General features: G+C 63.5%; 2 protein-coding genes across 2 annotated transcripts in view; one reads left to right on the top strand and one right to left on the bottom strand.

The window, feature by feature from the left end:
• REC8 (REC8 meiotic recombination protein) overlaps positions 1 to 7,048 on the top strand; it is an 11,316-nt gene extending 4,268 nt beyond the window's left edge. Inside the window, 19 exon segments of the mRNA XM_075061342.1 lie at positions 494 to 557; positions 802 to 871; positions 1,466 to 1,545; positions 1,738 to 1,843; positions 1,934 to 1,997; positions 2,815 to 2,897; positions 2,975 to 3,036; positions 3,039 to 3,068; positions 3,151 to 3,258; positions 3,260 to 3,290; positions 4,457 to 4,479; positions 4,481 to 4,523; positions 4,597 to 4,649; positions 4,651 to 4,716; positions 4,997 to 5,018; positions 5,902 to 5,968; positions 6,040 to 6,147; positions 6,232 to 6,338; positions 6,843 to 7,048. Coding sequence (XP_074917443.1) covers positions 494 to 557; positions 802 to 871; positions 1,466 to 1,545; positions 1,738 to 1,843; positions 1,934 to 1,997; positions 2,815 to 2,897; positions 2,975 to 3,036; positions 3,039 to 3,068; positions 3,151 to 3,258; positions 3,260 to 3,290; positions 4,457 to 4,479; positions 4,481 to 4,523; positions 4,597 to 4,649; positions 4,651 to 4,716; positions 4,997 to 5,018; positions 5,902 to 5,968; positions 6,040 to 6,147; positions 6,232 to 6,338; positions 6,843 to 6,934 — 1,279 coding nt within the window. The 3' untranslated portion in view covers positions 6,935 to 7,048.
• A 279-nt stretch (positions 7,049 to 7,327) lies between these two features.
• Positions 7,328 to 10,099, bottom strand: part of LOC116839013 (importin-4-like) — a 4,115-nt gene continuing 1,343 nt past the window's right edge. Inside the window, exons 4-6 of the mRNA XM_075061349.1 lie at positions 9,211 to 9,280; positions 8,934 to 9,065; positions 7,328 to 8,853 (exon numbers count right to left, since the gene is read on the bottom strand). Of these exons, the coding sequence (XP_074917450.1) occupies positions 8,935 to 9,065; positions 9,211 to 9,280 (201 nt within the window). The 3' untranslated portion in view covers positions 7,328 to 8,853; position 8,934. The remainder of the gene's footprint in view (positions 8,854 to 8,933; positions 9,066 to 9,210; positions 9,281 to 10,099) is intronic.

The following is a 10,099-nucleotide window of genomic DNA, read 5'->3' as shown; positions in this document are numbered from 1 at the left end:
GCCACACTGACATCCCACAGGTACCCCCATACTCTGACTGACCAGCCCCACTGACATCCCACAGGTACCCCCCATACTCTGACTGACCAGCCCCACTGACATCCCACTGGTACCCCCCATACTCTGACTGACCAGCCCCACTGACATCCCACTGGTACCCCCCATACTCTGACTGACCAGCCCCATTGACATCTCACAGGTATCCCCATACTCTGACTGTCCAGCCCCACTGACATCCCAGAGATACCCCCCATACTCTGACTGACCAGCCCCACTGACATCCCACAGGTACCCCCCCATACTCTGACTGACCAGCCCCACTGACATCCCACAGGTACCCCCCATACTCTGACTGACCAGCTCCATTGACATCTCACAGGTATCCCCATACCCCAACTGTCCAGCCCCACTCACATCCCTTGGGTACCCCCATACTCCAACTGTCCAGCCCCACTGACATCCCATAGGTACTCCCCATACCCCAACTGCCCAGCCCCATTGACATCCCACAGGTACTCCCCATACCCGAACTGCCCAGCCCCACTGACATCCCACAGGTACCCTCATACGCCAACTGCCCAGCCCCACTGACATCCCACAGATACCCCCCATACCCTAACTGTCCAGCCCCACTGACATCCCACAGTTACCCCCCATGTCTCTGCTGCCGATGCCCCCATCCCACAGCAACAGTAATGATGCCCCCCCATCCTGTTTCCCCCTCCTTTGTGACTATCTCCAGGCCTCCCCTCTGGGGTCATGGGGGGATGGGGCTGACCTGTGACATTGCTTCTCCCCCAGATTCGACATATTCTGGAGGCTCCCACGCCCCCAGAGAGACCACCCCCATCCCCCCGGCGCAGGAGGGTAGGTGAGTCAGTGAGTTGTGGGCCGGGGGTATGGTATGGATGGAGTCTCAGTGGAACCCGTATCCTACTCTAACCAGTAACCACAGCTTCCCAGTATACCCAGTAACCACAGCATCCCAGCATCACTAGTAAACCACAGAATCCCAGTATAACCAGTAACTGCCGTCTCCCAGTATAACCAGGACATTCTGGCTTCCCGGTGTAGCTGGTGATGTCTGTATCCACCTAGCAATGTCAGTAGCCCAGTGCAGCTGGCGTCCCAGTGTAACCAGTATACCCACTGTCCCAGTATAACCAGTAAAGCCCAGGGCCCCCACATATCTGCTGTCACCAGTGGCCCAGTATAACCCCAGTAAAGCCATTTTACTGTACCCGGTGCCCTAGTTCCAGTTCATCCCAGTGTAACCAGTAACCCCAGGCTCGCCCAGCCCAGCTAGTCTCCCTGGTCCCCGGTCCCCCGAACCCTCCTTTCTAATGCCCCCAAGATCTGGTCTGATGTCATTGCCCCCCCTCCATTTCCCCAGGGCTCTGTGGGGGTGGGTGGGAATCAGGGTGGGAGTTAAGCCCCTGCTCACCGCCTCTCTCACCCCACCCAGAAGTGCCCCCCATCACGGTTGTGTCCCCCGAAATCATCACCATGAAAGAGGTGGAGCCCATCATGCTGCTGGAAATCGAGGTGTGGGGGGAACTTGGGGGCTGGGATCTGGGTGGAAATGTGGGGGAATCTTGGGATTATGGGGGTCTGGGATGGGGGGCAGCCTAGGGGAACCAGGCCTTGGGGGGGCTGGGATTGCAGCGTAGGGTTATGGGGGATATGGGATGGGGGGGCATATCCGTAATGTGACACCCCCTTTCTCCCCCCACACAGGGCGAGCGCGAACTCCCAGAGATCACGGCACGTGAGATCGACCTGCTGGCCGAGCAGGAGGACTTCGTCCTGCCCCTCGCCCCCCCCAGGAGACCCCCCATGGAAGGTGGGGGGGCCACAGGGATCCTGGGGGAGGGAGGACAAAGGGCTCATCTCCCTACCCCAGCCCCATCTCACACCTCCTTCTCCCCTCCAGAGCTGGAAGAGGAGATGAGAGCCCGGGAGGCCGAGATCACGGCCAGACTGTCACCCCCAACCCGGTAAGGGGGCAAACGTGGGGCATCCCCTCTAGGGCACACTAGTTGGGGTTGGGTTGGCTGGAGGGCTGGGTCCTTTCCCCTCTTGTGGGCACTGGGGTACGGCTGGTCAGGGGCAGGGAATGGGGCACGGGACCTTTCCCCTCTAGGGGGCACGGGGGTGGGACTGGCCAGGGGTAGGGAATGGGGCCTTTCCCCACTAGGGGGTGTCAGGGTGGGGCTGGCCAGGGGTGGGGAATGGGGCCTTTCCCCACTAGGGGGTGTCAGGGTGGGGCTGGTCGGGGGCAGGAAATGGGGCCTTTCCCCTCTAGGGGGACAGGGGCGGGGCTGGCCGGGGGCCGGGGATAGGGAATGGGGCCTTTCCCACTAGGGGGTGTCGGGGTGGGGCTGGCTGGGGGTGTAGAATGGGGGCCTTTCCCCTCTAGGGGGCACTGGATGGGGCTGGCTGGGGGGTGGGGAATGGGGTCGTTTTCCCCTCTAGGGGGTACGGGATGGGGCATCGGGGCCTTTCCACCTTAGGGGCCAGGTGGGGCTGGCCGGAGGTGGGGAATGGGGCCTTTCCCTCTCAAGGGGGCGCTGGATGGGGCACAGGCCCTTTCCCACAAGGGGGCACTGGGGTGGGCATGGCTTTCCCCACTAGGGCGCCGGGATGGCACGGGGCCCTTTCCCTCAGGGGGCGCCGGGATGGGGCACGGGCCCTTTTCCCTCTAGGGGCGCCCAGGATGGGGCACAGGCCCTTTCCCCATACAAGGGGCCCCTTTGGAGGGGCTAGCGGGGGGCAAGGGAATGGGGGCCGGGGTGCCTGCTGTCTCCCCCACAGGGTGGGTGAGGAGCCCCCAGCCGAGTGGAGACGCCCCATCCTGCCGAGGCTGGCCCGGCTGCCGAGAGCTTCCCCTCCGCCCGGTGCGTTGTGGGATGAGGGGGAAGGGGGAGGGGCCTGGGGTCTCGAGCCTCTAACCCTTGCTTGGTTCTGCCCACAGAGTTGAGCCCCCGAAGGGAGCCAGGGCTGCCGCCCCCTCCCCTACCCCCAGCTGTGACTCCCAAAGGGTGGAGCGCCCCCAATCAGCGCCGAAGGTAAGTAGGGGGCCTAGCGCAGCTGATGGTCTGTCCTGGGCAGGGCCCCCGTGGCTCACCTGTGCCACCCTGTGCCCCACAGCTGGAGCTGGCCGTGTACGAGCCGGCCCCACCGCGAGCCCCCCGGCGCCCGCGCCGCTTCCTGGACGAGGTGAGCCAGATCCCACGGGACCAGTTCAACAAACAGATGCCTGGATGTGCGGGCCCAGTGCCGGCCCCATGGTGAGTGCCAAGCCCCCCGCTTTGGCAGTCCCCGGCCCCCTGGCGAGTGCCGGCCCCCCTGGCGAGTCCCAGGCCCCTGGTGAGTGCGCAGCCCCCACCGCTTGGAGTCCCAGCCCCCAATTGGAGTCCGGCCCCACGGCGAGTGCTAGGCCCCCTTGCGAGTCCAGGCCCCCTGGTGAGTGCCAGCCCCCGCTTGGAGTCACCCGGCCCCTGGCGAGTGCCGGCCCCCTGGCGAGTCCGCAGGCCCGCCTGGTGAGTGCCAGCCCCCCGCTTGGAGTCCCAGCCCCCACTTGGAGTCCCGGCCCAACGCGCGAGTGCCTTGCGAGTCCCAGGCCCCCTGTGAGTGGCAGCCCCAGCCGCTTGGAGTCCGCCGGCCCCACTGGCGAGTGCCGGCCCCCTTGCGAGTCCAGGCCCAACTGGTGAGTGCCCAGAGCCCCCCGCTTGGAGTCCCGGCCCCCCAGCGAGTAACTGGCCGCCCTTCGAGCCCAGGCTCCGCCTGGTGAGTGCCAGCCACCTCCGCTTGGAGTTCTGGTCCCCCCCGGCGGAGTGCTGGCCCCCTGGCGAATCCTCTTTGCGAGTCCCAGCCCCCTGGTGAGTGCCAGCCCCCCCCAGTCCCGTCCCCCAGTGAGTGCCAGCCACCCGGGTCCCAGCCCGCCTGGTGAGTGCCCAGGCCCACCCCCTTCGAGTCCCCGTCCCCTGGTGAGTGCCATGCCACCCTGGTGAGTCCCAGTCCGTGAGTGCCAGCCACCGCCGAGTCCAAGCCCCCTTGTGAGTGCCAGCCACCCCTGAAGTTCCCAAGCCCCCTGGTGAAGTGCAGCCATCCCCGGTTGGAGTGCCAGCCCCCTGCGAGTCCCGCCCCCCCGGTTGGAGTCCCAGTCCCCCTGGTGAGTGGCAGCCACCCCGAGTCCCAGCCCCTGGTGAGTGCCAGCACCCCGGTTGGAGTGCCACCCCTGGCGATGCTGCCCTCCCCCGGTGAGTCCCGGCCCCCAGTTGGAGTCCCCGCAGTCTCCTGGTGGAGTGCCAGCCCCCGAGTCCCAGCCCCCGCGGGTGAGTGTCCAGCCCTCGGCCACGAAACCACTAACTCCCACTCTTCTCCCTAAACTGGGAAGAGGAACCCAGGCGTCCTGGCTTCCAGCCCCCACACTCCACCTGGTCCTCTGCTCCAGTGATGGTGGAGGTGCCAGCCAGGGCAGCGGCGGACCCCAGCGGAGCATGCTAAAGAGCCCGCGTATGGTGAGTGCCCCCCGCTCCCCTCGGGTCCCCTGCGCTGGTCCTAACCCGCTCACATCCTGTCTGTGCCCCCCAGGCTGGCTGCCCCCCGAGCTGCACGCCCTGTGGCAGCGCTGCGCCGTCCTGCAAGCCCGTGGACTACGCGGCTCTCCGGGCGAGGAGGAGAGAAAAGAAGAGCCAGTCCAGCGAACTGGAGGTACCTGGGGCGCCCCTGGCCAGCCCCCACACTCCTATCCCCTGGACTCGCACTGGCCGCCCAGAGCCAGGGAGAGAACCCAGGAGTCCGGGCCTTCCAGTCCCCCCTCCCGCTGGCTCTATCCCTAGTCCCCGACTCTCCTCTCAGAGCCAGGGAGGAACCCAGGAGTCGGGCTTCCCAGGCCTCCCTGCCTGTAACGCACTGGACCCCCACTCCCCTCCCCGACGCTGTGAGTGTCAACCCTCTGTTTCTAGGTTGCACGTGAGGCCCTAGAGCCCAGCATCCTGTGATGGTCTCCTGCAGTGAGTTGTTCAATGTGGGGGGGGGACTAGGGAGACATTCTGCAGGGAAAGGACGGGGGGGGGGGACTAAGCAGGGGGCTCAGCTAAGGGTGCTGTGGCACAGGGAGGGGCTCTGGGGGGCAAACCGTGCCACAGGGAGGGGACAGGGGGCTCAGTGGGGGCGCTGTGGCAACGGGGAGGAGCTCTGGGGGGGCCACCGTGCCGCAGGGAGGGACAGGGGTCTCAGCTGGGGCGCTGTGGCATGGGGAGAGGCTCTGGGTGGCACCGTGCCGCAGGGAGGGACAGGGGCTCAGCTGGGGGCGCTGTGGCAGAGGGAGGGGTTGGGGGGGGCACCGGTGCCCCCAGGGAGGGGGCTGGAGGGGTCGACGGGGGTGGGCGCGTGGTTGTAGGTACATGGTCACGGGGATCGGTTGGGGGGTGCAGGGAGGGAGCTGGAGGGGGCACCATGCCCCCAGGAGGGGGGCTGGGGGGGTTCGAACGGGGGGCAGTGCTCTAGGTTACAGTGGTCAGGAGGGCTCGGTTGGGGTGCCAGGAAGCTGGAGGGGGCTCTGTGGCCCCAGGGAGGGGGCTTGGGGGGGCCTCACTTGGGGGGGCTAGCTAGGGGTGCAGGGAGAGGATAGCTGGAGGGGGCACCGTGCCCTGGGGGGGGCTGGAAGGGGGGATCAGCCAGGGGGCTCAGCTAGGGGTGGCAGGGAGGGGCTGGAAGGGCGCCGTGCCCCGGGAGGGGGCTGGGGGGCTCAGCTTGGGGGGTGCAGGGAGGGAGCTTGGAGGGGGCTCCATGCCCCAGGGAGGGGCTCTGGGGTGGTCTCTCCCCTGCACCAGCCAGGGCAGGGTGGGTGGCGTAGTCAGCACTGACCCAGCCCTGCTCCTGGCCCCCTGGCAGAGATCTCCCTGGAGACCACCGAGGAGGAGGTGCCACGCCCCAGCCTGGTGACCCCCGAGGAGAGAAGGTGAGACCCCAAGGGGGGGGCAGGGGTATAGCCCCCCCCGGACCCCCATTAATGCTCTGCCCTGTCCCCAGGCTGGTGCCGGAGCCCGAGGAGGCCCTGCCCATCGTCCCCGAGCTGCCTGAAGTCAGCCTGGAGCTGCCCCCTGACAGAGACTTGATCACACTGGAGTACATCCGCAGGTGGGCCGGGGCCTGGCACGGAGCGGGGGGCCCGGACTCCTGGGTTCTACGCTGGCGCTGGCTCTGTCTCTGTCTCCCCTCCAGGCTGGTGGCCGCAGAGCTGGAGCAGGTCGAGGAGACAGATTTCCGGTCCCTGGTGCCCACCACGACCTCACGCATCATCGCCAGCCGCATCTTCTACCTCTGCCTCGGTGAGTGGGGCCCTGCTGCTGGGTTGGGCTCCAGTGGCTGTGGGGCCCTACTGCCCCCCACTGCCCAGGTGAGCCCCATGGGTGTGGGGCCCTGCTGCCCCCTACTGACCAGGTGAGCCCCATGAGTGTGGGTCCCTGCTGCTCCCTGCCAGTGGGTCGGGCTCCAGTGGCTGTGGGTCCCTGCTGCCCCCTGCCACTGGGTTGGGCTCCAGTAGTGGTGGGTCCCTACTGCCCCCGACTGACCAGGTGACCCCATGGGTGTGGGGCCCTACTGCTCCCTGCCAGTGGGTTCAGCTCCAGGTCCCTGCTGCCCCCTGCCAGTGGGTTGGGCTCCAGTGGCTGTGGGTCCCTGCTGCCCCCCACTGACCAGGTGAGCCCCATGGGTGTGGGGCTCTACTGCCCCCTGCCAGAGGGTTGGGCTCCAGTGGGTGTGGGGCCCTGCTGTAGAGTGGGCACTGCTGGGTGTGTTGGCATCAGCCCTAACTCCTCCCCCCTCTCTTGCAGTTCTCTGCGGGCTCCAGTTCCTGCAGCTGGTCCAGGCCGAGCCCTACGGGCCGATTCTCCTCAAACGTGGGGCCCGATTCCGCCCAGGCTAGGGGCCCTGCCCTGCCTGGCCCGGCCCCGCCAGGGGGAGAAGAGGCTCCCCACTGCTGAATGGGTTTCCCCCCACCCATTACAAATCCGTTCTAATTAAAGTGTTTTACTAGGAATCTGCCCCCTGAGTTATTTGGGGGCAGCGGAAGCAGGTGCTTTTTCCTTTCCTCTAGTGCTCAGACCCCTCCCCGCACCAGCAAAAGGGAGGCCAAGCATTACCCTGCCCCCACCTTTCTCACCTGCCACCCTTGCAGGAGGGGGCAGAATTAGGCTCACCATCTCCCTAGCCCCCCTGCTAACAGGGGATGGGTCTTTCCCCCCACCCCCTCCCCACTCCTTTCCCCTAACCTTGAGGTTCATGCCCCCCTCCCACAATCCCGAAGAGTCCCGCTGTCTCAGGCAAACGTTATTTTATTCCAAGGTATAGAATATAGATTTTCTCATCCAAAAAAACAAACCGTCAAAGAGGTGTTAAATACAGGAACGGGGGGTATTGCTCAGACCTAGAACCACCCCAGAACACCACCAGCACTAAGAATGTTGGCTGCTCTGGCAGGGGGAGAACGTCAGCCAAGTGAACAACCAGACAAATACACCCAGGCGGTGGCAGGTGAAAAGTAAAATCACAGGTAAACTGATTAAGAAACAGGATGGAAACCGCTTCTCTCAAGGTGAAAACATACAGGCAGAGCAGACTGGCACTGAGACAAAACCACCCTCGTGGTGATAGGTGAAGACAGCTGGACCACTCACCCTGTGAGTCAATTCTCCCCCTGCCATTGGAAGATACAGTCCAACATATTAATGCCAAGGCTGAAACCCTGCAGTAGATAGCGGGTGAAGAAATACAGGCGGCCTAGATGACAATGCAACCGAGGCTCACCCTGCAGTGGAGGAGGGATGAAACAGGCACACTGGTTCACACTTGGAAGTCAACTCCTCCATAGGATGAGTAACAAGACAGACTCCCATGTGAGATGCTGATTACTGAAAAGCTACAGGCAAACTGAGCAAAGAAAACCCCTCTTCTTTTGGCTGGGGGTGACAAACCAACAGGTGAACCAGGGTAACTACAGGATTCAGACTCTCTGCAGCCGTAGTGGGTGAAAGAACAGGCAAGGTGGTTGAACAGCCAGACAAAATCCTCCCTCTTGGCAACAGTGAAGCAGCTGAACATGGTCATCCCATGAGTGTGCTAGGTGAAAAAACTACAGGTGAACTGGTTAGTGATGCACCTCCCAGCAGTAGAGGGAGAATAAATACAGGCAAACAACAGGATCCAAAAACTACAGGCAACTGGATAACAATGAGACTAATACTCCCCTTTTTAGGGCAGCAACAATTGCAGGTGAGACTGCCCCTCAAATCCAAGCTGAAATACATGGGAGGATCCTGTTCAACACCATGACGATGGTGTTAACCACCGACAGAAGCAGATCACAACGTGACTTGGTTTCTTCCCACACCAGTACTGCATAGAGGCAGGAGGAGGATCAAACACTGTAACTGAAGTCCTCCTCCCACTGGTGACGGGTACAGGCAGAATCCATTCATACCACATCTCTAATTTGCTCTTACGTTGGTGGAGGAAATCGAACTACAGGCAGCCCTGGTGAATGATAGGAGCTACCCCTCCACGTGGGCAGTGGGTGAAAGTTACAGGCAACTGGTGACCAAACAGTACTCGGATCCCTTCTTCACAGTGATGGCGAGTGAGAAGACAGGCAGAGCAGACAAGACCACAGAGTCCTCCCCACGATGGCGCTGGATACAGGCAGACAGTTCAATCATATGCCCTGAAGGGCCTCCCCAATGATGAGAACAATCTGGGGGGCCCAGAGCTGGCCATCTGGGGGGAGAACAGGCAGAGGGGGCTTGACTGTACTCGCCGGGGTCACGTGACCAAGGAAGGGCCATGTCCCTGGAGGGGAGAGAAGGTGCGGTGAGAGGTGAGAGTCGTTCTCGGCAGGACCCCCCACCTCCTCGTTCCGCCCCACTCACCTCACGCTGAGCCGAGGGCCCCACTGATCTGGGCGCTGGCGTCGGGGGGCAGGGCCAGCAGGGCCGCCTGGAACTCCGTGGGGCAGCAGGCGGAGAGATGCCGCAGCAGGGAGAGAAGGGAGACCTGGGCATCTGGGGGGAGCCGGGGGGGTTAGACAGGAGAGATGCCCTCAGGATCCCGCACCCCAAGGCAGGGGAAGGTGAGGGGGAGAGACACCCCCTCTTCCTCAATGGCAGGATCCCCAGCCCCCTCCCTTTCGGACACCCCCCAACTTACCTGCCGGGAGATGGTCGGTTCCCAGGACAGTGCTACTGGCCCGCACCACCTCCCCCACCTGCTGCAGCACCTGGGGGGGGACGGGACAGCGGTGAGACCCCGATACCCTCATCCTGTCACCCGCCGGAGAACCCCCCCCATCCCCAGCCCCAAAGTCAGCCCCCACTTGAAGGGGAGACACCTCTCTGCACGGTGTTCTGCCCCCCCATTGCTGTCCGTTCCCCCCCCCCCACTTCGACCCCCCACTCCTTAGTCACGCGATTTAAACTCCTTCAAACTCTCCGGCGCTAGAGAGCCCCAATCGACCTTGTTCCTGGAACAGGGACCCCCATACGGAGCATACTGCCGCAAACTCACACCCGTTCCACGCCCTCATATAGATCCCTGAACTGACCATGCCGTCTTCATCGCCTCTACCAGAGCGCCAGTGGTCAGGAGTGCTGGGAGCCGGGGCATGACTGATGGGGAAGCGCTTGTGGCGGGGTAATGTACATTGTAAATATTCGATGCTCTTGCTTCAGAGCTGGCCACCCCTGCGGTTACTCTTCCTGTGTATGTTCACTGAACGACGGGACAAGAGGGGACTGTGCAGGGTCCCCCCCGACAAGGGTTGGTTTCATATAGCTCAAGCCAAAGGACTATAGACGTGACTCCTCCTTACTGCCTGCACTCTGCACACAGGCCACTATGCGCTCTTGTCAGTTCACCTGCGGACAGCACACAGGCCAATCTCCCCCACTCTGTCTCATGCTCACCCCTTCAGTAGCCCTGGTCCCATCGTTCCCTCATCTTGGCCCATGCCCATAAGACATGCCACCACCCCGATCTCAGCCTTCTATCCGAGCCTCGACCCCTATTACTGCCATAACTCCCCGACATACTTGGCCAG

This window comes from Chelonoidis abingdonii, unplaced genomic scaffold (genome assembly GCF_003597395.2).
Source record: "Chelonoidis abingdonii isolate Lonesome George unplaced genomic scaffold, CheloAbing_2.0 scaffold0024, whole genome shotgun sequence".
Classification (NCBI taxonomy): domain Eukaryota; kingdom Metazoa; phylum Chordata; order Testudines; family Testudinidae; genus Chelonoidis; species Chelonoidis abingdonii.
This window is presented reverse-complemented; position numbering and strand designations above follow the sequence as displayed.